At 41.8% G+C, this 25,912-nt stretch overlaps 2 protein-coding genes across 2 annotated transcripts in view; both read right to left on the bottom strand.

Annotated features, from left to right (window-relative positions):
• The window catches only part of cald1a (caldesmon 1a), a 67,866-nt gene extending 54,523 nt beyond the window's left edge, over positions 1–13,343 (bottom strand). Inside the window, 1 exon segment of the mRNA XM_079403830.1 lies at positions 13,196–13,343. The gene's annotated coding sequence lies outside the window, so the exon portion shown is untranslated.
• A 2,746-nt stretch (positions 13,344–16,089) lies between these two features.
• LOC306861882 (troponin I, slow skeletal muscle-like) overlaps positions 16,090–25,912 on the bottom strand; it is a gene marked incomplete at its 5' end in the record, with an annotated part of 50,798 nt that continues 40,975 nt past the window's right edge. Inside the window, 5 exons of the mRNA XM_079404368.1 lie at positions 16,090–17,621; positions 17,917–18,087; positions 18,823–18,912; positions 19,068–19,199; positions 19,455–19,502. Of these exons, the coding sequence (XP_079260494.1) occupies positions 17,535–17,621; positions 17,917–18,087; positions 18,823–18,912; positions 19,068–19,199; positions 19,455–19,502 (528 nt within the window). The 3' untranslated portion in view covers positions 16,090–17,534. The remainder of the gene's footprint in view (positions 17,622–17,916; positions 18,088–18,822; positions 18,913–19,067; positions 19,200–19,454; positions 19,503–25,912) is intronic.

Below are 25,912 nucleotides of genomic sequence, written 5' to 3'. Positions count from 1 at the left end.
TCGGCCGAGGCAGAGGACAGGGAAAATGGGCTCGTCGAGACATTTCCTGTCCATGTTTTTGCAGATGAGAATCAGCTCACTGCAAAAAATAAAAACTCAAGATTGGCTACTATTACTATTATTGTCTATTATTGTAAATTTGAAAACTTGACGCATGGTTTTTGAAGGATGGCATATATTCAGGGATGTAAGAATGCTATGAAAAGTGGAGGAGCACTCAGCATTGGTTATGAATATTGAATTAAATCATTACCACTTACCACTCAGACCAATGAACATTCCTGTAGCTCAAAGAGATGCCAAGGTTATGGATTCAATTCCCAGGGAATGCATGAACTAATAACATGCACAACTTTAATACAATGTAAATGACTTTGGATAAAATAATAAGCCAAATGCATAACCAGAATTGCCCATTGATGATGCTACCAGTTAGCAGGCTCTTCTCCATCTTAAATGGAAAGTTCACCTAAACCTTTACACTACCATTGAGTTAACATTTCTCAGTGGTAGTGTAAAAAACACATTTTTTTACCCTGTCAAAATCAGCTCTGTTTTCAGCAAGCCGTTTTTTAGTCCATGTTGCTTTAAATGCTAATAAGCTCTGCTGACCCCGCCCCTCTCTTCCGTGGGGTGACGAGCAGGAAACGTACCTGTTAAACTCACGTACCCATTAAGCACACTTCCATTTTTGAGATCAGGATATAAAAATAAAAAAATATTTATTATACTACTTGATGTCGTAACAAATTGATATGTTTGTTACTATATACCTCCTATAATTTCAAGTCAATCAGATCATTGCACACGGAGATATGGGTTTTGAAAGCTGTCTAAAAACTTTCACCAAAAGAGGAGTCCCTTAAATGTGCATTTTTTAGATGTTTATGCCTTTATTTTGGGTAAGTTTAACTATTTATTGTAAAATTAAGAGATTAATGTTCAGACTTTTGCATATTATAACCTGGAACTTGGATGTGGAAAATAATTACATTAGATCTAAAAGATAGATTTAGCAACATGGCGCAGACGCTACAGAACACAGTTAGCTGACTAGCTTGTGTGCTACGCTAACATATTACTTCACAGGCACTACTTGTCAGCAGATAGACACAGGACACAGAGGTAAGTGCAATACAATCAACAGGTTTATTGATTAGTAGCAGAGGGGAATGACTTGTACTTTTACATCCATAATATTATAAATTGACAGTTTATTACGGGTCTGTTGTTTTACAGTGCTGCAATTTTGAAAGATTTCATTTTATTTTAAGGTGAGATTAAAGGGTACACTACTATGAAAATCACACAGCTTTAGTGTGACATCAATAAGAAAAAGTATAATTTCATAATAATAGTTGTTCATATTAAAATATGTATGAACTTAATGCATGACCTGGACTATTTATTTAGCAAAATCCTGTCATTTTAATAAATATTACATGAAATGTATTAAACATTGTTGCTGCTCCAATTAAGCTCAGTGTGCTCTCTTTAAGCTCTTCCACATTGAACGCCAATGTAAATACTTCATAAACAGACTTTAAATATTGACTGATGGTTGTCACTTTTCTGTCAAATCTCAAATCTGCAGACTGGCTCTGATCTTTGGCAACTAGCATCAACTTCTCCAGACTGTAAATCTGTGGAAAATCTGGGCAAAAATCATGTAGTGTATTCCAGCCTTTAGAGACTATAATAATAATAATAATAATTCATTACATTTATATAGCGCTTTTCTAAGCACTATAGATAAGTTGACAGAGGTTTCATAATGAGGCTAGTTTCTGTGTTCATCCCAATAAATTCAATGTTTTATTGGTTTGTTTTATTTGATTTTTGAATGTGTTACTTAGCTGAACATGAACTAGTCTAGATGTTGCAATGTGCTTAGATGACACTTCATTATGAATATATAACTGATCGACTTGAATGCCTTGTTGCTTGATTTTAGTGTTCTGTTGTTCTGTGATTGACTTTGTACCTTCAATTTTTTTTTTAACAATTATTCTTAAAAAATTATTAAAATAAACAAGAATTTTTAATAAAACATGATGTGGGCTTAATGGGAACAGGGGTGTGCCTAAAGGGTACAGAAATATACCCATTAAGCACAGCCAGACTTTTTGAATTTAACGATGTATATCTTAATCGAAATGCTTTTGTCATTATATTTATTTAATAAAATATTTTATAAAATTAAATATTTTTGTGTGAGAGATAAATATTTTATTTTAACAACTTTTTGTACTGAAACCAATATCTTGTGCACAAAAAATATCTCAATGTAGATTTTGGTGAGCTTAATAGGTACGTTTACCCTACTGTTTACTTTAGCCGCGAAACGTCTCGGTTACGTATGTAACCCTCGTTCCCTGAAGGAGGGAACGGAGACGTAACGTCAGTGTGACTGACTAATGGGAACTCGCTCGAGAGCCCAATCACCTTCGAGTGTTAACAAAACAAGCCAATGACAGTTGGCGTGCGTGTTTCGCCACGCGCACCCCGCCCCGCAGTGCGGGTATAAAGGAGAGCGCGTGCAAACGCACATCAGTTTTTCGCTGAGGAGCCGAGACTGTGTGCCCCGGCCGTACAGCGGTGGTACAGCAACTATGGCGACGGGACGTTACGTCTCCGTTCCCTCCTTCAGGGAACGAGGGTTACATACGTAACCGAGACGTTCCCTATCAGTCAGTCACGTTCGACGTAACGTCAGTGTGACTGACTAATGGGATCCCTTGGAAAACGCCACTATTGCTGACCCCCTCCAGTGCCCTGCGGAAGCCGGCAAGTCCCCGACCCCAGTTGGGGTGGAAGATAGGACAAGGCCTAGGCAGGGATGACAGCCACTGCTGTTCCGTACAGTGGGTATGGATACACTGGGAAAGCGTACCACAAGTAGGGGAACGCTACGGAAGCCACATCCTGCGTAAGGAGGTACCACGTGGCAATTACACATATGGACTGACCAAGGGCAGTACTACATATGGAAGTCTCTGAGGTAGACTCAGCCAGCCTGGGGTGAGATAACAACACAGCAGAGACGGCAGAAGGTCTCTGCCAGGGAAAGACACGGGCTCACCGTGAGGGGAACCGCACCGTGGAAGAATACACATGTGGGACCACCCGAAGGGGAATCACTACACACGGGCACCTAGCCCAGCACAAGGGCTGACCTTGGGCAAACACACGAGTGCTGGACCTGGCGTCTGGCGTTCCGCCACGCCTGACTGCCGAGGGTGCGGGAGGAACTTCAACAGGGTTCGCCATGGGGAACTGAACTGAGAAGCAACAAGGCGCACGTATCCGGTCCGTAGAGGGGAATGGCGCAGCAAGCGGGATTGACACCGAGCAGTGTCCCAGTGCTACTGGCCGTCTGAGCCAAGTACACGGGAGGACACGGGCTCTACACGGAGATTATAAAATCTCGCAAACGTGTTAGGTGCCGCCCAGCCGGCAGCTCTACAAATGTCTGCTATCGAGGCGCCCCGCGCCAACGCCCAAGAGGAAGCAATGGCTCTTGTAGAGTGTGCTCTCACACCGAGGGGGCACGGTAAGCGCCGGGCCTGATAGGCCAAGACTATAGCCTCGACTATCCAGTGGGCAAGTCTTTGTTTGGAGACAGCCTTCCCCTTCTGCTGTCCCCCGAAGCAGACGAAGAGCTGGTCTGAGGTCCTGAAGCTCTGCGTGCGGTCCACGTAAGTGCGCAAAGCGCGGACGGGACAAAGCAGAGCAATGGCTGGGTCTGCCTCCTCCCGGGGCAGCGCTTGCAAGTTCACCACCTGATCCCTGAAGGGTGTGGTGGGAACTTTGGGCACGTAACCAGGCCGGGGTCTCAGGACAACGTGAGAGTCATCCGGCCCGAATTCTAGGCACGAATCGTCGACCGAAAATGCCTGCAGGTCCCCTACCCTCTTGACCGAGGCCAATGCAGTGAGGAGCGCTGTCTTCAATGACAGAAACTTAAGCTCTACTAACTGCAGAGGCTCAAAGGGCTCCTCCCTCAAGGCCAACAGGACCAAGGGGAGATCCCAAGAGGGTACCAGATGAGGGCGCGGAGGATTTAACCTCCTCGCCCCTCTGAGGAACCTGACGACCAAGTCGTGCTTCCCTACAGACTTACCGTCTACTGCATCGTGATGTGCGGCAATAGCGGCGACATACACTTTGAGGGTGGAGGGAGACAGCCTTCGCTCCAACCCATCTTGCAGGAAAGAAAGCACGACCGCGATCGGGCATCCCCGGGGGTCTTCCCGACGGGAAGAACACCAATCGACGAACAGGTTCCACTTCAGCCTGTAAGCGTGTCTTGTAGACGGGGCTCTAGCTGAAGTGATTGTGTTTACTACCGATGGAGGTAGCCCACCTAGAACCTCCGCGTCCCGTCCAAGGACCATACGTGGAGATTCCACAAGTCTGGACGCGGGTGCCAGAGGGTGCCCCCTCTCTGAGAAAGGAGATCCCTCCTCAGAGGAATTTGCCAAGGAGGGGCTGTCGCGAGGAGCATGAGTTCTGGGAACCAAGTCCGACTGGGCCAGTACGGTGCCACCAAGAGGACCTGCTCCTCGTCCTCCCTGACTTTGCACAGGGTCTGCGCGAGAAGGCTCACTGGGGGAAACGCATATTTGCTTAGGCCCCGAGGCCAGCTGTGTGCCAGCGCGTCCGTGCCGAGGGTACCCTCGGACAGGGAGTAAAACATTTGGCAGTGGGACGTGTCCGGGGAGGCAAACAGGTCTACCTGAGCGTCCCCGAAGTGTCTCCAAATCAGCTGGACTACCTCGGGGTGGAGTCGCCATTCTCCCGGAAGGGCGGGCTGACGTGAGAGCTCGTCGGCTGCACGATTGAGCTCGCCAGGGATATGAACAGCGCGAAGCGACCTCAGATGCTTCTGACTCCAAAGGAGAAGATGGCGAGCGAGTTGCGACAGGCGACGGGAGCGTAGACCACCCTGGTGGTTGATGTACGCAACGGTCGCAGTGTTGTCCGTACGGACCAGTACATGCTTGTCGTGTAGCAGCCCTTTGAAGCGGCGCAGCGCAAGCCATACTGCTAGCAACTCGAGGCAATTGACATGCCACTGCAACCGGGACCCTGTCCAGAGCCCTGCAGCTGCATGCCCGTTGCACATGGCTCCCCAGCCCATGGCAGAGGCATCTGTTGAGACAACAATGTGCCTGGATACTTGCACTAGGGGAACTCCTGCCCGAAGAAAAGCAAGATCCGACCACGGGCCGAAGGTCTGACGGCAGGACGGGGTAACTGAGACCCGGTAAGTGCCGCGTCGCCATGCCCATCTCGGGACCCGGTCGTGAAGCCAATGCTGAAGCGGTCTCATATGAAGCAACCCGAGCGGCGTGACAGCGGCTGCGGATGCCATATGCCCCAGGAGCCTCTGAAAGTGTTTCAGTGGAGCCGCTGTCTTGCGCTGGAAAGACTCCAGGCAGTTCAGCATCGACTGAGCACGCTCTACTGAGAGACGTGCTGTGAGGTTGACCGAGTCCAACTCCATACCGAGAAAAGAGATCCTCTGCACAGGGGAGAGTTTGCTCTTTTCCCAGTTGACCCGAAGCCCCATCCGGCTGAGGTGGCCAAGCACCGTGTCCCTGTGATCGCACAACAGTGCTCGAGACTGGGCCAGTATGAGCCAGTCGTCGAGGTAGTTGAGAACGCGAATGCCTGCTTCCCTTAATGGAACAAGGGCTGCCTCCACGACCTTGGTGAAGACACGAGGCGACAGGGATAGCCCGAAGGGGAGGACTTTGTACTGATATGCTCGTCCTTCGAACGCAAAGCGGAGAAACGGTCTGTGTCGAGGCAGGATTGAGACATGAAAGTACGCGTCCTTCAGGTCGATCGCTGCGAACCAATCGAACGGACGGATGCATTGAAAAATGCGTCTTTGCGTCAACATCCTGAACGGGAGCTTGTGAAGGGCCCGGTTCAGGACGCGCAGGTCCAAGATTGGTCGTAACCCACCGCCTTTCTTGGGTACAATGAAGTACGGGCTGTAAAACCCCGACTTCATCTCGGCTGGAGGGACCGGCTCTATCGCGTCCTTCGCCAGCAGGACCGCGACTTCCGCACGCAAGAGAGGGGCATCCTTGCTCAACACCGAGGTGAACCGAACGCCCCTGAACTTGGGGGGACGCCGGGCGAACTGAATCGCGTAGCCAAGTCTGATGGTTCTCATGAGCCAGCGAGACGGCCTGGGGAGCGCTAGCCAGGCCCCCAGAAACCGTACAAGCGGGACCAAGGGAGCCACGGACGTACCCGCGGCGGGGCAGCGAAGTGGAGCACAGGGGCCCGCCTCGGAAGGCAGTGCGTTCCGAAGTGGGGTCTGAGTGTGCAGTGCGACACTTACCTGGCTCCAAGGCTGAGCAGGGGGCGCGGGAGAAGGCATCGCGTCCTCGGACCGGACCCTGCTGCTCATAGGCGAAAGGAGAGGGGGACGGGAGTGTGGAGACGGGGTCTCGTGCACTGCCATCCTCGCCCTCTTGGGACCCGGAGAAAAAGGAAACTGCTCTTTTTTTGAGGTTTTGGGTACCACTGGCTGGAGAGCCAGTGGCGGAACAGCATAAAAAGGGAACAAAAGATTCTCCACCCGGCCCTCCTCCGGGGGAAGGAGTGGTGCACTCACCATCTCCTGAAGAGCAGGATCCAGAGACTCCGGGTCGCCCGTCTCAGGGCCGCCGCTTGCCCTGGCGCTTCGCAGATTTGGCAGGGGCAGAGACGGGCTGCGCCGCTTTCCTGCGGCCAGCTTCACGCTGCGGCCGTTGTGAAGGCTGCTGCTGGGGCCGAGCTGGAGCGGAGGTGGAGGCCGCAGGAGGGCGCCCTCGGCGACGAGCAGACGGAGGGGCTGCAGCCGGCGGTGGGGTGGAGACAGCAGCGGACCGCCGGGGCAGGATGTGTCGAAACGCCTCTGTCTGCTGCTGTGCGGCGGAGAACTGTTGGGCAAAGCCCTCCACCGCTTCGCCGAATAGGCCGGCCTGGGAGATCGGGGCGTCTAAGAAACGGTGTTTGTCAGACTCCCTCATATCCGCCAAGGTCAGCCATAAGTGGCGCTCCTGGACCACCAACGTGGACATCGTCTGACCCAGGGCCCGCGCCGTGACTTTCGTCGCCCGTAGGGCAAGGTCCGTCGCTGTGCGCAGTTCCTGCAATCCGGCTGGGTCAGCACCACCCTCGTGCAACTGCTTTAACGCCTTGGCCTGGTGGACTTGCAGGAGGGCCATGGCGTGCAGGGCGGAAGCGGCCTGTCCAGCAGCACTGTAAGCCTTGGCCGTCAGAGCGGACGAGAACTTACAGGCCCTGGACGGAAGGCGTGGATTACCCCTCCAGGCGGCAGCGCCCTGCGGGCAGAGCTGCATTGCAATGGCGCGCTCAACTGGGGGGATCTCCACATACCCTTGGGCCGCCCCACCGTCGAGGGTGGTGAGGACGGAGGAGGCACTAGGTCTGTTTCGGGCAGAAAAAGGTGCCCTCCAAGACCTAGTCACCTCCTCATGCACTTCCGGGAAGAATGGAACCGGAGGCGGTTGCCTGCGATCGGCCTGCGCCCCCAGGAACCAATCGTCCAGCCTTGAGCGTTCGGGAGAAGGAGGAGGCCTCCAGTGCAGCCCGATGCTCTCAGCGGCCCGGGAAAGCATAGCAGTCAGTTCTGGATCTGACTCGGTCAACACCACTCTTCCTGATGGAGGCAGCGCAGCCGAATCATCATTTCCAGAACCTAGCTCATCCCCCGATGCAGTGACCGACATCCTGTCATCTGCTGGAGCTCCGAACGAGATGCTGGGCCCCGCCCTGTCCGAGGACTCCACAAACTCGTCCGGAAACCCCAGACGGTGCGATGCGCTAGAGGAGTGAGAGGCCCGCGGAGACGCACTCGACGGGGAAGCTCTCACTGTGATCCTCAAGTCACCCTGACCATGAGCCGAAGTAGCCCTCCGAGAACCGGAGGAACTAGAACGGGGCATGGCAAGGGGGATACCCCCCCGCTTGACGAGGAGGTATCTGGAGCGCAGCATCGCGATGGTCATGTTCCCACACAGAGAACATGAGTCATCCACGAGCGCTGCCTCAGCGTGCTGAAAGCCCAAGCACGAGACACAGCGATCGTGACCATCAGATGAAGCCAGGAAACGGCCACATCCAGAAACACACGAGCGGGAAGCCATCTTTAAAAAGACGCCCGTCGCTCGTGGAGCTCTTTCAGAATTTGCTCTTTTAGAAAAGTGTTGAAGCGCCCAGGAGAGGTCGCAGCGCGACCGCAGGATGAGAGCTGCAGCACGCCGAGATGAAGCAGCAGCACTGGATCGCAACCTCCGCTGACGCGCCGTAACACCAACACTCGTCAGCTGTCTTGTACACTCTCGGAGATTCGCAGCAAGGCTCGGCTCCGAAGCGAAAAGCTGATGTGCGTTTGCACGCGCTCTCCTTTATACCCGCACTGCGGGGCGGGGTGCGCGTGGCGAAACACGCACGCCAACTGTCATTGGCTTGTTTTGTTAACACTCGAAGGTGATTGGGCTCTCGAGCGAGTTCCCATTAGTCAGTCACACTGACGTTACGTCGAACGTGACTGACTGATAGGGAACTGGCTAACTAGCACACTATTAGGAAAGGCGATTTGCAAAGATTCATTAAAAAACCCTTATACTCACTTCTTCTGTAGGTGAGGCTGGATCACGAATGATTCGCGCGAACATAGACGTATTTAGGCAGATTGGGGCATTCACTTCAAAGTGAAAGTAACGTTAATCCTCTGCGTCTTCAGCGGCTCAGATGTCGGGAGTAAATGACGACTGCTATATTCATTATTACATCCAACAACAAAACACCTCAATCGCTTAATCTGAGACATTCTTGTCTTCCCCTGCACTGGAGTCGACACAATGGCGGACAGCTCTCAGCTCACTCAGGGCGGGTCTAAAGCAAGATGGCCATGTCAATCAACTATCGTAGGAGCGGTCTGTGCAGAACTACGTCATTCTGACAGGAACCTCAGAACAGCCTGATTTGAGAAAGGGGATTTAAAAAAAAAAAACACGGTGGATTTTTATAATTATAGGATGGATGTGTACACACACTTCCAACACACATTTATGTTCAAACAACTTGAAAAGTGAATTTTGCATCCGATGACCCCTTAAAGTCCAATTCTGTCCATGCAGAAGTGTGGAGAAGCAAAAACATCAGTCCCTTAAAAATCCTGACAAACCAGCGGTCTGAGCGCAAGTTTAGTGCACTTAAGATCTCCTCAAAATCCAAGACCAGGCACCATTAGACTTTTCCACTGAAACCTGCCGTCTCAATAAAGGACAACAAACAGACCACAAAGTCAAATTATAGCAAAATACCCTGGAATCTTGCTGCCGATGAACTTAATGTAAAAGGCGGGAGGAATTTCAGATTTATATATTACTAACAAAACATCTGGGGCACTTATTGCATATTTGCAGGGACCTAAATAAACACAAGCTAAAGTTTCAGATGGCTCTGACTTCACAATCGAGGAATGCCCCCGTTTCGGCGCATTTCCCGATCGTCACCGTTGGTTTGGAGCTCAACGGTTCTGAGAATGCTCAGAAACGCTGCAGCGTTAACATAACTGCGGTTCCTGGATCCAGTGCTTTAAAATTACAGGCTATCAGATTCAAAGAGGCAGAGGAATAGCTGAACATATGAAGGGGGAAGGGTTAGAGAGCTGCATCTCCTGAGGTTTCTGCAGCACGTCAATCATGCTAACAAAAAGTTACTTAAACACCTCACAAGAGTCATCTAAAATAATTATTATTGCTGCTTTGCTTTACACAATGACTTTGAGGATGCTTTGTATTTCCAAAGTGTAAGAACGAACGAGCAATAAAAATAGAAAGAGAATGCATGGCACATGTGCATAAATCTTTTTGTGGATAACCAAAAATTATTTCAGTAGTGATGGGAGTATCATATCTAGAAAATCTTTTTTGCACATTTAATAAGAACCTCTATAATGCAAACTTGCAACTTAAATTGTCAGCTCAACTCAATATAATTACATGTTTTGATGCATTTGAGGGATCCAAGTTTCCGAGTTTTGGCAAATGTTCTGCTCTCGATAAAACAAGGCCATGAATGTAGACTAAACCAGATAAGAAGCAGAAGGACATCAATATAGAGTGTCCGAATGCCCAAATAGGGCCGGGCTGTATGAGACTGTAAACCAGCAGAAATGTGTCTGCAGATTCTGCTATACTTTTTTTATACCTGCAGTCTGACACCAAACCGAAAACTATAATCTACTCTGCATGTTGTTTTACAGACAGGTGCCTCCAGTGGACAGCTCCATTGATTATAGTGGGAGCAATTTAGTTTTTGACGTGACATGCCACTCACGTCCGGTGAAGACACTCTGTAACTGTAGGTTACTTACAGGTGGCAAGCAACATCACAATTTGCCATATTTACAAGAATTCATCCAGTCGTATTTTAGACTGTTTTAGTCTTGTGTTAAACTCTATTATATAAATGTTAAGCAGCTGTTTCAGAGGTAAGGCTAGACTTATTCATGTGTTATGAATGATCTTATAATTTGCTTATAAATATATCAAACATTTGGGATCAGTACAATTTTTAATGTTTTTTAAAGACGTCTCAAGGTTGCATTTTTTAAATCAAAAATACAGAAAAAAACTGTAATATTATGAAATATTATTACAATTTAAAATAACAGTTTTCTATTATAATATACTTTAAAATATAATTTACACCTGTGATGCAAAGCTGAATTTTCATCAGCCATTACACTCCAGTCTTCAGTGTCAAATGATGCTTCAGAAATCATTCTAATATTATGATTTATCATCAGTGTTGTAAACTTTCGATTTTTTGGGAAACTGTGATACTTTTTCCAGGATGCTTTGAATAAAAAGTTAAAAAGAACAGGATTTATTCATGTCTTTACTTTTTATCAATTTAGCACAACCTAGCTGAATAAAAGTAGTTTTTTTCGACAAAAAAATAAAATAAAAATGTAATGACCCCAAACTTTTGAATCGTAGTATACTGTTACAAAAGCTTTCTATTGGCATTACATGACTGTGTAATACACAAAATCATTGTTTTTTTCTCAGTAAAATTACTATAGACATGATAGAAACTGTTACCATCTATACATATAACTACTCATATAATATCATACTACTCATATACCCATTAGTGGGGATTTTTTTTAAATAAATCATGGAGAATTAAGTCTCACTTGTCATAAACACTGCAATCATCTACTGCCAAAAAAGAAAATACCATAATTCAAGAAGAAAAGACAGTATTTTTGACATTATCTCACAACAGTTGCTTAATGTATCTAAGTGACAAAGACTATCTCAAACATAGGCTAGTAGTCAAATGGTGTCTAAACAAAAGGAAGATCCCAGAATTGACATTTTTTGGCCTTTATTGTATGCCATTATAAACGTTTACATGGTTTAAAGTGCCTTAAAACACCGCATTTCATTTGGACCTCACGTTTGTCATCTTTTCCCCATTGAGAAACAACCAAAGTCCTTGGGTTTCTAAATGGAGGAAAACACTACCGTCTTTTTGGATTACGCCGGTGTCATCCTTTTGGCAGTAGATAGTGTTTATGACAAGCGAAGAATTTCAGTTCTCTCATGTCACTGTGACTTTATTCATCATGATTTACATGAGTGGCTCTGGACGGGTCTGTTGTAAGACGGACCCTCTAGACCCCTACAGGCATCAGCCTGTTCCCATAACCCAACAAAGAGGGAGCCAAAACAGAGAAAAAGTGCAAAATGGGGGGAAACAGAGCTGTTTTGCATTCCAGAGACTATTCCAATCATCTGTCACCGCGTTCAGTCTGTTCCTTTTAAGGCGAGGGCATTCCCCACATATTTTCCAAACACCAAACTGTTATCAGATCCCATTTCATGGCCAATTACTGGCCCGCAGTGTTGCGAGCACCACGCTTCACTGTCCGTGCTGCTATTCTGACAGCAAATCCCTCCATCATTCTGCGTTCAGATCTTCCCTCAAGCTCTAACTCGTACATCTAAAGGTCAGAGCAATAAAACAAGGTCCAGAGGCACAATCTGACAGATTTTGTACTAAGCTGCATGCACAATATAAGCTGAATCAGCCGAATACGCAGCTGCCCTACAGTAGGCCTAGAAGCCTGGCCTGTATGGTTGTGTTAATAAATGGGGCCATAAAATTAATTTAATAGTTTGCAATAAGTACAGAACTTGCATTCTTTGTCGGTCAGGATTTAGGGGTTCGCTGCCAAAACGCAAACAGCAACTATCAAGATGCTTCATAAATGCATCGCTTTCGTTAAACAAGCACTCAATGGTTCCCAGAAGAGAAATTTCCCAAAGCATCCAGTCTAAACCCTCCACCCCCTCAGCTCCGTCCCAAATCCCACAACAGACATGAATTAAACAATGTAAGAATGTTCATGGCCGGTGATTCCATGCCACAAATATTTTGAGAAGAGAGCGTGGAGCAGCCAGAGAAAACTCCAAATCCGTTTTGGACGACACCAATGAGAATTTTAATGGGCTACAGCATCTCTAAATCTAAGCATGGGACAGTAGCTCCATATTTATGTAGACTACAGGATAAAGACAATAGAGAAGTTACTTACACAGAATGCCTCAAAAAGATGCAAAAATGTTGAAGATCGATGAGTTCAATGCAATAAAATGTTTATTGCGGCAAAGCACACTTAAAACCAATCCAATCAGGTCAACAGAGTATCAAAATGCCTTTGTTTGGCAGCTGTCAATCAACCCAGGCCGTTTTCTTGCGTATAGGAAAGAAATCCAGGCTGATTTGTAAATAAGATAAAGTAGTATGCAAAACGGTGGGTGTGGAAAGAAAGGGGACAAGAAATAGGATTAAGAGACTTGAATAAACTTTCAGTTTAACACTCAAATAACATCATGCATCAATGCACAAGTATATGTATATGTATCCCAAAGCTGAATCACAGATTTAGAGCTAGAACTTTCTGAAAGTGCATTCAACATACTATAAAATGCATGCAATATAAGCCACGCTTTTCAACAAAAGACTTCAGTGAGACTGACGACATATGGTTAATGTTTTATCAAGCAAGGAGGAAGAGTTTGTTAAAAGCGCGTAAAGTTAGTAAACTCGCATCCAAACATCTGGCAGTGACGGTAAAACTCACCGAGCGAAGTGTGCGTCCTTTAGATGTGCGAAGAAACCTGCGAAGAGAAAATGACTTGAGCTGTTCCTTCACTCCCAAATCTCCAGCGTTCAGTAACAGGACTCTGAGTTTGGGAAGCTCCTCCCTTTAGAAGCCATTCACTCCATCCGACCTCCGCCTTCTCCAGCCGCCGAGAACAGCTCCAGACTCGTCTAAAGCATGGCAGCACGATTTAATAACCTTCATTTGAATAATAAATAATAAACGAACACTACTGCATTATAGTATTCCTATTAATTCATTATTTAATGTAGAAAGTTAAATCATAAATAGCCAATGCATGTTTCTTACTTAAACTGAACTCAATATAAATATAATATAAGAGACTCAATATGTCGGCGTGATACCAGAGACAAGAAAGTAACACCAGTTTCAGTTAACCTGATGAAAATAGTAGTTAGTAACTTAATATATTACATTACACTTATCACATTTGATAAGTTTTAGATTAGTTTTGACCTAACTTGTTTATTAGCCAACATTAATTTGAATAGAATAATTGTGTTGCATTTTAACTCTTCAATAATCCAAATAATAATTCCATAATCATGTAGCCTAATCTATAAAAAAGTATTTATTTTTATTTATTTGATGAGGTTTTGATTTATTAATTACCTCAGTAAATAAATATGATAACAAAATAAAATGCCGAGGTACGTTCAAGAAAAATGTGTGTGTAAGTGTAATGTGTGAGAATCAGACCGCAGTATTAGACCTGAGGTTGGTGTGTGTGTGTGTGTGTGTGTGTGTCTAGGCAGCATTAAAAAGAATGGCTGAAAATTGCATTCTTGAACTCTGGCAAATAAATCAAGCAAACGCCATTGAAGGAAAACAAGTATTTATTTGAACATAAATGACTCTGGTGAAACAGAAGTGCTTCACCTCAAAGTGCGAGCTAAATATCTCCTAGTATTTTCCCATGAATTGGAAACAAAGAGCAGTCAAATGTCGATCGCTTTGCCTGTAATTTGGTTACACAGGAGTAGTTGCCAGACATTTTTGGTCTTTTGATCTTAGGGCTTTACCTGCACTATATTTGCCTGAAGATCTCAGATGTTTACTTTTATAATGTGCTTTTGGTTTATAACATCAGGGAAATACCTCAGATGACCTCAGATATTAATACCAGTTCCTGAAAATTTTAGCCGCTTGCCTCAACTTGCTCTAAGAAAGGGAATATCTGAAGATTGTCTCTCTCTATGGAGTACATGAACTTGATTTAACCAGGACATGTGAAGCATCGAGAGTTTAACATCACAGAGAATTGTAGGTGAACCCCAGGGTGCTATCTTTCAGAATGTGATTTCACATGACTGTTCATCTCCAATGGCCTCGTGATTGTGGATACTGAAGATTTAAACTGCAGTAACTTACCAAGTGAGACATTTTTTTACATTTTCTGCTATAAATAATGAACTGTAAAAGGTATGACCTGTTGATTTTAATATACAGAAGATGAAGTATGCGGCATCTCGGTTATCAACTCGGTGAACTGAGGACGTTACAGAACAATCTGATAATTCTCCTTGATCTCTGAACTTCTCTCACATTGATCCTAAACCTTCCTGGCATTAAAAAGAGTGCGGCAGGATACAATGAACCTTTGGAAGTTGTTTTCCAGGGAGGAGGAACAATGTGCGTCTAACATTGCCAAAGAGACGGCATCTGTATCCAATCTAAACCAAATCCATCTGCTAATCATAAAAATGAGAAACCTGCATTAATAGGATAGTAAAAAGATACTGCATGCTTTAAGATTATGCACAAAGGTTTCAAAATAACTTTGATCTACTTGAAAAACATTTAGATGGTGCTTTTTTCTTTTTTATGTCTGGACAAATAGAAAACTTGCAGCATGTGGGTACTTGCCACACAACATATCTGTACACATAAAAAAATTTAATAAATTCGGTTCAAATATAAATGCATGTAAAAGAGAAAGTGCAAATTATTATTATTTATTTTTAATTATTTGACAAATAAAATGATTTTTTGAATTTGTAAACAAGAAAAGCAAAAAAGAAAACTAAATTATTAAAGTACATTTTACAAGAAAAGTACAGTATTTTAACTTAAATTCAGTGTCATTTCTTCATAATTATTTGTGAAATTTACTAGCAGTTTTTGAGCGATTACTTGATACAAAGCAAAAAATGCAGTGTGGAAATATTCCATTTAGCCTATCAATTAATGCGAGGTCATAAAATGTGTTATAAAATAAATAATTATTTAAAAAACGTTTAAATTAGTTCTATGTGAAGTAATACTTCATGTTAAGTACTCATATCCACATATACAAAACATACACATATCCTAAAGCTCGAATCCACAGGTATTGATTCACTGGTCTAGTTCAGCTGAATTCACAGATTTACTTTCCTCTGCTGATTTAAAGAGGCTGTTATGACCTTAAAGCTTTTTCTGTGCTGACTCAGGTCTCGATGACTGATGATATATCTGTGCTGGCTTGCCATCTGTGTGGTAATAGAGGATACAGTTCCACCCAAATTCCTTCCCTTCACCTCCCTGTACTTCCTTCTCTAAACACCACTACATCTGTCCACGCACAAAACGTTTTATTTCACACAAAAACTATAACACTTGACTTGTATCTTTTTATACAATGGTATTCTTGTGATTGTGCTGCTGATGTAAGGCTCCATTTGAGGCCTGCTGAGAAATCTGTGACTTAGTGTCGCCCCCTGGTGTTGATTTAATGCCAGTTCAGTCGATGTAGCATCAATGCAGAGCGCCATCTGTAGGCCAACACCTAAAACAGTTCCTGTGGCGTTAACATTACAGGGTGTTTTAATCAAATATTTGATCTTTTAATGAAGGACTCCAACGTCCCAATTCACTCAATAAACTTTTATTAAAAATTAAACTATTTTCTGTTTGTAAACTTCAAACAGGTAATACAATAATCAAGCTCTTCACCCGAGGGTAAACAGTAGCTTTATTGGTTTCAATCAACACTGAATACGAAGCAAATATTTACACAGTTGATATGATATGATGTGAATATGAGTTTGTTCTATTATCTAATCCCTCTCTACGGACAGCACGGCGCTCGCACATTTTAATCGCAGCAAATCACAATTTAATATCGCGTGCAAGCCACAGCTGGCTGACAAAATAAATGAATAATTTACCATAAAATAATGTTCAAGGTGATTCAAATTCAAATAAACAACATGAGCTTTGTATCAAGATGCCCCTTTATCATTATAAAATATATTCAAATAGAAAACAGTTATTTTAAATTGTAATATTTCACAATATGGCTGTTTTTACTGTATTTTTGATCAAATAAATGCAGCTATAGTGAGAATAATAATTCAAAACAATTTAAATTTTTGAACAGCAAATCGCTGTTTATAGGAATAGTTCACCCAAAAATAAAAAAATGTGCTAAAAATGTACTCACCCTCAGGCCATCCAAGATGTAGATGAGTTTGTTTCTTCATTGGAATAGATTTGGAGAAATTCAGAATTGCATCGCTTGCTCACCAGTGGATCCTCTGCAGTGAATGGGTGCCGTCAGAATGAGAGTTCAAACAGCTGATAAAAACATCACAATAATCCACAAGTAATTCACACCACTCCAGTTCATTATTTAACAGCTGGTGAAGTAAAAACTGTCCATTTGTAAGAATCAAATCCATAATTAAGAGGTTTTTAACTTCAAACGGTTGCTTCCGGCTAAAATAGGAGTCCTCTATCCATAATATTGCTTTCTCCACTGAAAAAGTATCTGAATCAGGAGAGAAATATGCACATGCACAACCAAGCGCAACCAGTCCAAATCAGTTCTAAACAAATATGTTAGTGGATTTTGATGTGAGAGGAGAACAGAAGATGGATTTTTTCACTGAAGGAAGCATTATTGTGGATAATGCACTCATATTTTGGCCTTAAGTGATGGTTTAAAGTTAAAACAACTTAAGACATTAACTGATGGACTGGAGTGGTGTGAATCATAGTGATGTTTTTATCAGCTGTGTGGACTCCCATTCTGACGGCACCCATTCACTGCAGAGGATCCATTGGTGAGCAAGTGATGGAATGCTACATTTCTCCAAATATGTTCTGCTAAAGAAACAAACTACAGATTGGAGTAAATTTTCTAAATATTTTGGCTGAACTATTCCTTTAATGTTGCATGGAAGCCATAGCTGGTTGACAGAATAAATGAATAATTTACCATAAAATGTTGAAGGTGATTAAAATTCAAACAAACAACATGAGCTTTGTATCCCAATGCCTCTTTATCATTTGTAACCTCTTTTCTCGCCAGCGTCTACTGTCCGGCATCGAAAAGCTTCTTCCTTCCCTCCATGCCTGACATCGCCTCCACGTTTTTCCTCCAGTCTGTGACCTCTTCCTTCTGATGGAGAGAAAATGCTTCAGTGAGACAGAAAGACAGAGATGAGAGCAACTCAAATGGTTGCACGGCTGCGGCGGACCGTGGCAACACACATCAGACAGACAGACGGGGCGGGTTAAATGCCAACATTTCATCACCACCGGGCCTTTAAAGAAATCACTTGATTTCTAAAATAACCCGTCTCTTCAGACACAGCACATCTGAGCAAATGAGCCGAAAGCACAGCCTGTACTAGCAGCCAGACGGGCTCCTGGTGTCTCGGGTACACTTGTTATAGCGTGAGCTAGAGTGTTACCTTTTCTTCTTCCTTTTTAACTGTTTTGAGGTTGGCTTTGAAGTCAGCTTTCATGACTCTGGTGTCTGAGAGCGATCCCAGCATGGCATCCGCCGACTTCTTCACCCTTCTCAAGTTTGGCCGCTTCATTTTTCCTTTCAGTTCATAGATCTTCTGGGTTAATGAGAGAATCTGGTAACGAACAAATATATCAGGCTTTAGTTAATAAATCTTTGAAGTGGCTGTATCAAGAAAAGTACTTAAAAGTATTTGATATTTTCTGAGGAATATAGTACTTTTTAAAGGTTTGGGATGAGTTTTTTTTTTTTAAAGAAATTAATACTTTTATTCAGGACACATTAAATTGACCAAAAGTCATAGTAAAGACATTTATAAAGTTACAAAATATTTCTATTTCAAAGAAATGCTATTCTTTTGAGCTTTATATTCATCATGTTTTTCACAAAATCTTAAATGTTTTCAAAACTGATTATAAGAAAAGTTTCTTGAGAAGCAAATCATCATATTAGAATGATTTCTGAAGGATCATGTGACACTGAAGACTGGAGAAATGATGCTGAAAATTCAGCTTCGCATCACAGAAATAAATGACATTTTATAATATATTCAACTAGAAAACAGCTCTTTTAAACTGTAATAATATTTCACAATATTGCTGTTTTTACTGTATTTTTGATCAAATAAATGCAGCCTTGGTGACAGACTTTTTTCTAAAACATATCAAAAATCATACCTACCAACCAATAAATGAAAGAATAAATAAAAGGTAATACTTCAGAACTGTGTATTATTGATATTATTTATGAGTTTAAGAAATACTAAAAAGTCTAAAACTGGACAGATTTCAAATCTGGTAAAAGGAAATGGTATATCATTTTTTTCATACCTCATTTTTCATTTACATACCTCTGCATCATTTCTGGCGACCTTTATATTGAGGTCATACCGCACTTCATCCACAATGTCAATCTTGTGGTGCAAATCTCTACAAAGCTCCTGCAAAGACCGATGATGCTACATCAACTCAAATCACTAATGCAAACACCATGAACACAAGTGCTTATGATATGTTGAGAGATGTTTTGGGACGCAGCCATCTGGCCACTGTAACAGCTCTCAATGTAAATATCTGCCACGGTAAAGTGTTGCACCTGCAGTTCTTGGACCGACAGGCCTGAGAGATTGAGGGGCGGCGCTCTCTCCCTCAGGGTGTTTTCTCTCTCCACTTCTTTCTGCTCTTTTTCTTTCACCAGCAAGCTTTCAGCCTTTTTCAGCAGTTTGCTCTGAGGGTCAGCCGAGGGAAAGGTGAGAGAGGTGTATATAATTCTTCACTTGTGTCCACTGACAGTGCTGAACATTTGCACATGATTTCAGTGTTACTTTAGAACCCCATTCACTAATACAAATCAGGTGAAGGCACAAAAACACTCATAAAACCAGTTCCATCCAAGTAAAAGGTTGTATGGACACACACACACACACACACACACATACACACGTCATCATACTGTAAATGTTCAGCTTTGTTTCTGACCCACCTTCAGCAGAAGTCTGCGTGTTGCTGGGTACTTGGATTTGGCCTTTTTCTGCAAGAAGAGTGAGAGTTAAACCGGACTCATTATAGTCTGCGGCTCTGGTCTAATCGGGTCTAATCTACACACGCCGTGGTGCATGCATTGACTGCCTGACCTGATTAATGTTAGAATCTCCAAATTGAGGGCTCAGTAGCTCAGTGTAGTTTAAAGCGGAGCAGAGCAAACGTACAGTGCAGATTAGTTTTTAACATGCTGTTCAGTGTCCTTACAGAATTACTGAGCAACTAAAAACCATTTAGAGCTGGATTAGGGTCATTCAAGCCTTCACTGGACTTTAATATAGAGATGCCACCACAAGCACTGCTACTTTCAATTATTGCTAATCAGCATGGAAAATATTAAAAGGGAAACAATTAGGAACACAGCGAGACAAAACTCTCATGACAAGTGTGTTGAGAATACACTTACCGGTCTGTAAAGACATCATTGCATGTAAAAAACAAACAAACAAAAGAACATTTTATATATTTTACAGAAAATGTATTGCTTAATATTAACTCTAGATGTTGCCAGGACTATATTATGTAGTTGCTATGGTGTTCTAAATGTTCAGCAGCTATATAGTATTATTTTCAAAGAACCAACTAATAATTAATCATAATTTGGTGAATTATTATTTATTATTTTATACATTTTTTTTTTTTTTTTTTTTTTTAGAAATTACATAAGCAACAAATAGTACTTCATAGTAAGTAAATAAATAAACAGGGTTGTAATATTTCAAAAATGTGTATTATTGATATTATTTATTAGCTTAAAAGAGACAGATTTATTCAGTGGCTACATAGTATTATTTTCAAAGAACCAACTAATAATTCATCATAAGTCTGTATTATTATTTATTAATATTTTTTAGAAATTACATAAGCAACAAATAGTACTTCATAGTAAGTAAATAAATAAATAGGGTTGTAATATTTCAGAAATGTGTATTATTGATATTATTTAAGACTAGAAAGTCTATAACTGGAAAGACTTCAAATCTGGGAAAAGAAAATAACCCACATGGTTATTAGTTGAAAAACATTTTGCAAAAGAAAAGCTCGAAACTTCCATTCAAATTTTTATTAATATTTAGCTTCAGTTAATATATTTTTATGTTTTATATTTTTATATTTTCCATTTTAATTTGAGTTAAAATAGTAATTTTTGTTGTGTTGCGTCAGTTATCTTCTGTGTCTATGCAGTTATTATTTTTTATTTTAGTTCATCCTGTTAAACTAAGTTCAAATGAAAGTTACATGTAAATTACAAGTAAGAATTTTTTTTTTTTTTCAGTTTTCTATTTGGTTTTAGTTAACTATAATAACCCCGACTCACAGTTTATAATCATACCCTTGTGTAAATAAGAGGTTTTGGATGAGTATGACATTGAGAAGGTCAGTAGTCTAATAAAGATAACACTCACCCTTCAGACATGACTGCAATACACTATGTGACCTGAAAGAAAGCCAAAATAATTGCGGTCACTATTCAGCACTTCATCATTCATATCTGCACATGTCAGGCATCACTAGTCAAATGCCAAACAACTGTCACGGATTAAGAGTGACGCCACAGTCAAGGGCTGCTCCTAAAAAGCGCGTTTAAATGCATTAAAGAAACCCGCTGTCCTTTGACATCAAAAGCTACAGATCCACTAAAGCAATTACAGTATGCAGACGGTTCACGGCACTGTACCGGACATTGGGTTTAGCTTTAATACCGGTCATCGCCACGACTCAAACATGGGAGAACCGTGACCTTTACTCCGCCAATATAACAAACCATCTCTCTGTGTGCATCAGCCATTTTTCTCAGCGTCTTCAAAGATACATTCATTACGGCTTGCGGTTCAAAGAGATCGGGGTCTCGACATTTTGGCCCCGTGGAGAATACAGTGACCTTGACGGTGTCACTGAACGCTGTGAGCAGGGGTTAATGGGGTTCCTCTGGGAAAATGGTGCTGAGGAATGAATTTAGAGGCAGAAAGCATGTGGATAGGAAGTGTAGACTGTGTTTTAATGTGAATTCAACCCTGTGATGAGAGATACTGATGCCACAATGTCTGAAAACTATGATCTAGTGAGGATAAATCTGGTGCAACTTACAAAGTGCATGGAATGAATCAGATGCAAGACAATGAAGAAGCAGCCAGCGAATCTGGATTTCACTGTCAAAGTGAAATAATGTTATCTAAAATATATAATCTGAGGGGAATATTGGCTGTAAATGACTAACACTCTTTTGGCTTTGGTCCTGCTAATGTTAACGTCCTTGATATAACTGGCATGACGTTGGCAAGAAACAGTCGAGCCATTGACCTGACATTCATGTCTGACATTCTTCAGGACTTATGTATGACAATACACAGGAGTGAACAGTACTTTAGTGTTGAATTTCCAAGGGGAAAAAAAGTCATATTTTTCCTCCTTAGAATTTAATTTTGAACTAAAAATGGGAAATTTGCCCTGACTTAAATTTTCCCTCCAACAATACTTATTTGGTTTACAATTCAAATTATGTTCCTGTTAATTTGACTTAAAAATTAATTTCAAACAAATGTGAAATGTAATTAGCCACCACTATGGTCAGTCTCAGCAGTCACCACAGATTTAATTTTACTACCTTCACTTTTTATTTAGAAAGCCAATATTTCTTGCATTAAAATAAATTAAATAATTGGAAAATAAAGAAATAATAATAAATAAAAAAATTGCTGAATACGTAAATTTACATTTTGCTTAACAATATTTATTTATTTATTATTTAATGGCCACTGAGTTAAGTAAATACGTGTAATTAGCCACCACTATGGTCAGTCACCAAAATTTTTATTTGAATTAATAATGTATCATTTAATTTATAAATAAATTAGATCCATTTTTTTTAAATAAATACATTTTATGTTAAATAAATAAATAAATAAATAATAATAATAATATAATAATAAACTTTATTTTATATAGCGCCTTTAAAAGTAGCATCTCAAAGCGCTTTACATACACAACATATACATATACAATTTACAAATAGGGGGAAAATATATTTTTATATAGATAAATGCATAAATAAATTTACATTTTGCCTTAAGTAAATAAGCATGTTTATGATGGTGTAAAGCCACAACGCCTGGTCATCTCTGACAGACAGATGAGACGATACACTGGCAGCATCTCACACAATATACAGTTACAACCAACCAAGTCCATCCAGAATGTGGTTCCAGTCATGTCCTGTCATTCACCTCACGATATCCCACACTATTAGTCTGCATGTCCTAGTGTCATTAATCATGCCGAAAACATGCAAAAGTAAACAAAAACTCAAGAAAAGGAAGTGAACAACCCTTCCATTTGCTCAAATCAAAAGCCTCTTCAACCGCTCTCTGCTCTTTAACTTAAAAGACCTCTGAAGTGGACCTTTGATTTCCACGGCAGACTTTAAGACATGATAAAAAAAGCATCGATACAAGGCTCTTACCTTTGAAGAGCAGACCAGGAGTGTGAAAAGAGGAGTGATGGTACAGAGAGACGGCGTAGTGTGATTTTCAAAGATTGATCCGTGCCTCACCTCTCACATGTGAATGGCCAACAAAAATAACTCTGAGCACAGCGCCTCCCATGAATGCCAGCTTTTGGCACACCATTGTTCTGGAATTGGACAAACACCACATTAATGGCTGATCTAGCACAGAAAACGCCATAGACAAATTCCCACGCATTAGAATTCATATATTCAGGTGATTAAGATTCCCACGGCCACCCCAAAGACAACAAAGGCTCCGGGTGTCCTACGGTCAGATATAAATGCATATAATTGTTTAATTGAGCATTTTATGGTCTCACGCTATAATTCACCAATGCTCGGAGGCCTGAATTTCAAACGAGAGTCCTAGTATTCAGTCGAGCGCAGCATTAATTACAGGTGGGAAGAATGTGAAAATGGCTCACAGCATTTAAGTCATAAAAACAGGGAGAAAGAGGCACGGCTAGAACATTTATCTCATTTATCAGGGCCAAGAGGGCAACTTTTGGTCTAAAAGCCTCAGATCGATAAACACATGACCCCGTAATGCATTGAAAAGGGTTTTATGATTCAGCAACAGGCGACGTGGCAAACCTGGTTTGGCTTTTGCGTACATAAAGAGGGGACGGTGGAAAGACATACACCTTTGGTGGAATCTGGAGTATTAGAGCAGCAGCTGTTGACAGGCACTGAGAGATGGAGTGATGTGTCCCATGACGCATTGCTCATGCGCTTTTGTCTGTGCTGCGGTGTAGTGAATACATGTGCACCGCAGCACGCGCCTCTGATGGCGTTTATTTTTAGGAGGACTGGTTTTCACTCAGCGTTATCACGCTCTTCACTGTCATCGCTGATAACATGACCCCAGCCCTCAAACTCTCGAGGATAATACTGGTTAATGACCTAAGCTGGTAACTGAAAGATTGAGGGTTCAAAAAATGCAAGAATCAAGCTCATAATCTACAAAACAAGAACGTGTCAAGACAAAGTTTGAATGTTGGCTTGTCAAAGCCTTGGATGGACATTCAAGGTTAGTTTGGCCTGATTCTGGGGTGTTCTGAGGCCTTGTTTATACCTGGTTTGAACTCTTTCCCAGCCAGTGTTGTTTTAAAGTTGCCAGCCACTGTCAGCATTTTTGATCATTTTCACAATTATTTTTATGGCCCCAAGAATATTTTGTTGTATGAATCTGAACATGCAATGGGTCAAATGAAAGAACACAGTCTCTATATTTAAACAACAACAAAACATTTTATTCTATCAACACAAAAACCATCTTTTTTTTTATCAACACTGGAATGTGGGTGAGTTTCATAAAAAAGCAACATTCTGAACAAAAGTCTGAGAAAATTACATCTACATCTGGATCAGATTCAGAATCGATCACATCCACCAACACCTCCAAAGCTCGCAAAAATGATCGCGTTATTTCATGCTTATTTCTGCTTCTTCTTTGCCATGTTTTAATCCAGGGATTCAATACTTTTTCCAGAAGATCTGTAATAGCGCCTCCTACCATATAACAGTTTTAGTCGATCGGATTACAAGTATTCAATTTTCGTTTCAAACCAAAATTACGACAAACTTTAAATCCCGTCTGGCTAGCACGCTTCAACAACAGGTGGTCTTTAGTGGATGTTTAAATGCATTCAACCAAATGAGAGTCTACACTGTGAAAACAATCCAATCAAATGCGTTTTCAACTACCTCTGGAAATGGTTGAAAGTGGGTAAAAAAACATTTTAGATCCCGTTTACACTTGTATTTAGAGTCATCCACTCGGGATCAGATCGACAAAAACATATTTTAAAACCAGGTGTAAACAGGACCCTAGTGGTTGCTACAGAATTGCTAGTTAAGTTGTAGTTGTACAGTAGCAAATGGGTGGTTGTTATAGTGGTCTGGATGGTAGCTATGATCTTCTGTGTGTTTGCTATGGAATTTCTAGGCGGTATTCTGTTCTGAGTTCCTGCTAGAAATGCACATTTACAGTCATTTGCTCATCAGTTCTACTGTTTTATATAGGATGATCTTCTATCTAAACAAATCCAGAGGAAAACTGTCTGACTCAGAGTCTGTTAACATAATTTTTGAGTTAAGATTTGCAAAAGTAGCTTAACAAGGACAGGAAACAAACCAAATATGGAAACATGAGGCGGGAACACATGACACACACGACAGAGGACTGACACTTATATTGAGTTCTCATATGTGTTTCACATTCATTACTGTTACGGGTCAGTAAGATTTTTTTTTCTTTTTTGAAAAAAGTTAATGATTTTATTCAGGGATGCATTAAATTGATCAAAAGTGACAGTAAATACATTAACAAACTGTTAAAAATCATTTCTATTTCAAAGAAATGCTGTTCTTTAACTAGTTTCAAGAATCCCGAATAAAATGCATCATGGTCTCTACAAAACATATTTCTGTTTCTGAAGGATCATGTGACACTGAAGAATGGAGTAATGATGCTGAAAATTCAACTTTGCATCACAGCAATAAATTAAAATAGAAAAGAGCTATTTTTAAATTGCAATAATATTTCACAATATCGCTGTTTTACTGCATTTTTAATCAAATAAATACAACCTTGGTGAGCATTTTGATACTTCGGTCATAAATATGCAAATCCGGCAAACATCATTAAGAACCTGTCTGGAACTTTAGAGGAGACAAATGCGAAATTACTAACTTTCCTCGAGAAAACAAAAGCATTGGACTTGAACGAAAGTACATTTGCTCTCCATCTCACTGATGTCAAGAAGAAACAATTAGAAGATCTCATTTGCGATGTTTCTTTCCTATGAGAATATACAAACCCGAGATCTGTTTACATTAATTTATCAGCTCTTTTATATGCGTTTTCCTGGATGAACACAATACCCGTCGTG

The sequence above is a fragment of the Barbus barbus genome (assembly GCF_936440315.1).
Source record: "Barbus barbus genome assembly, chromosome: 42".
Classification (NCBI taxonomy): domain Eukaryota; kingdom Metazoa; phylum Chordata; class Actinopteri; order Cypriniformes; family Cyprinidae; genus Barbus; species Barbus barbus.
The sequence above is the reverse complement of the archived record's forward strand: the minus strand, read 5'-3'. Positions and strand labels throughout refer to the sequence as shown.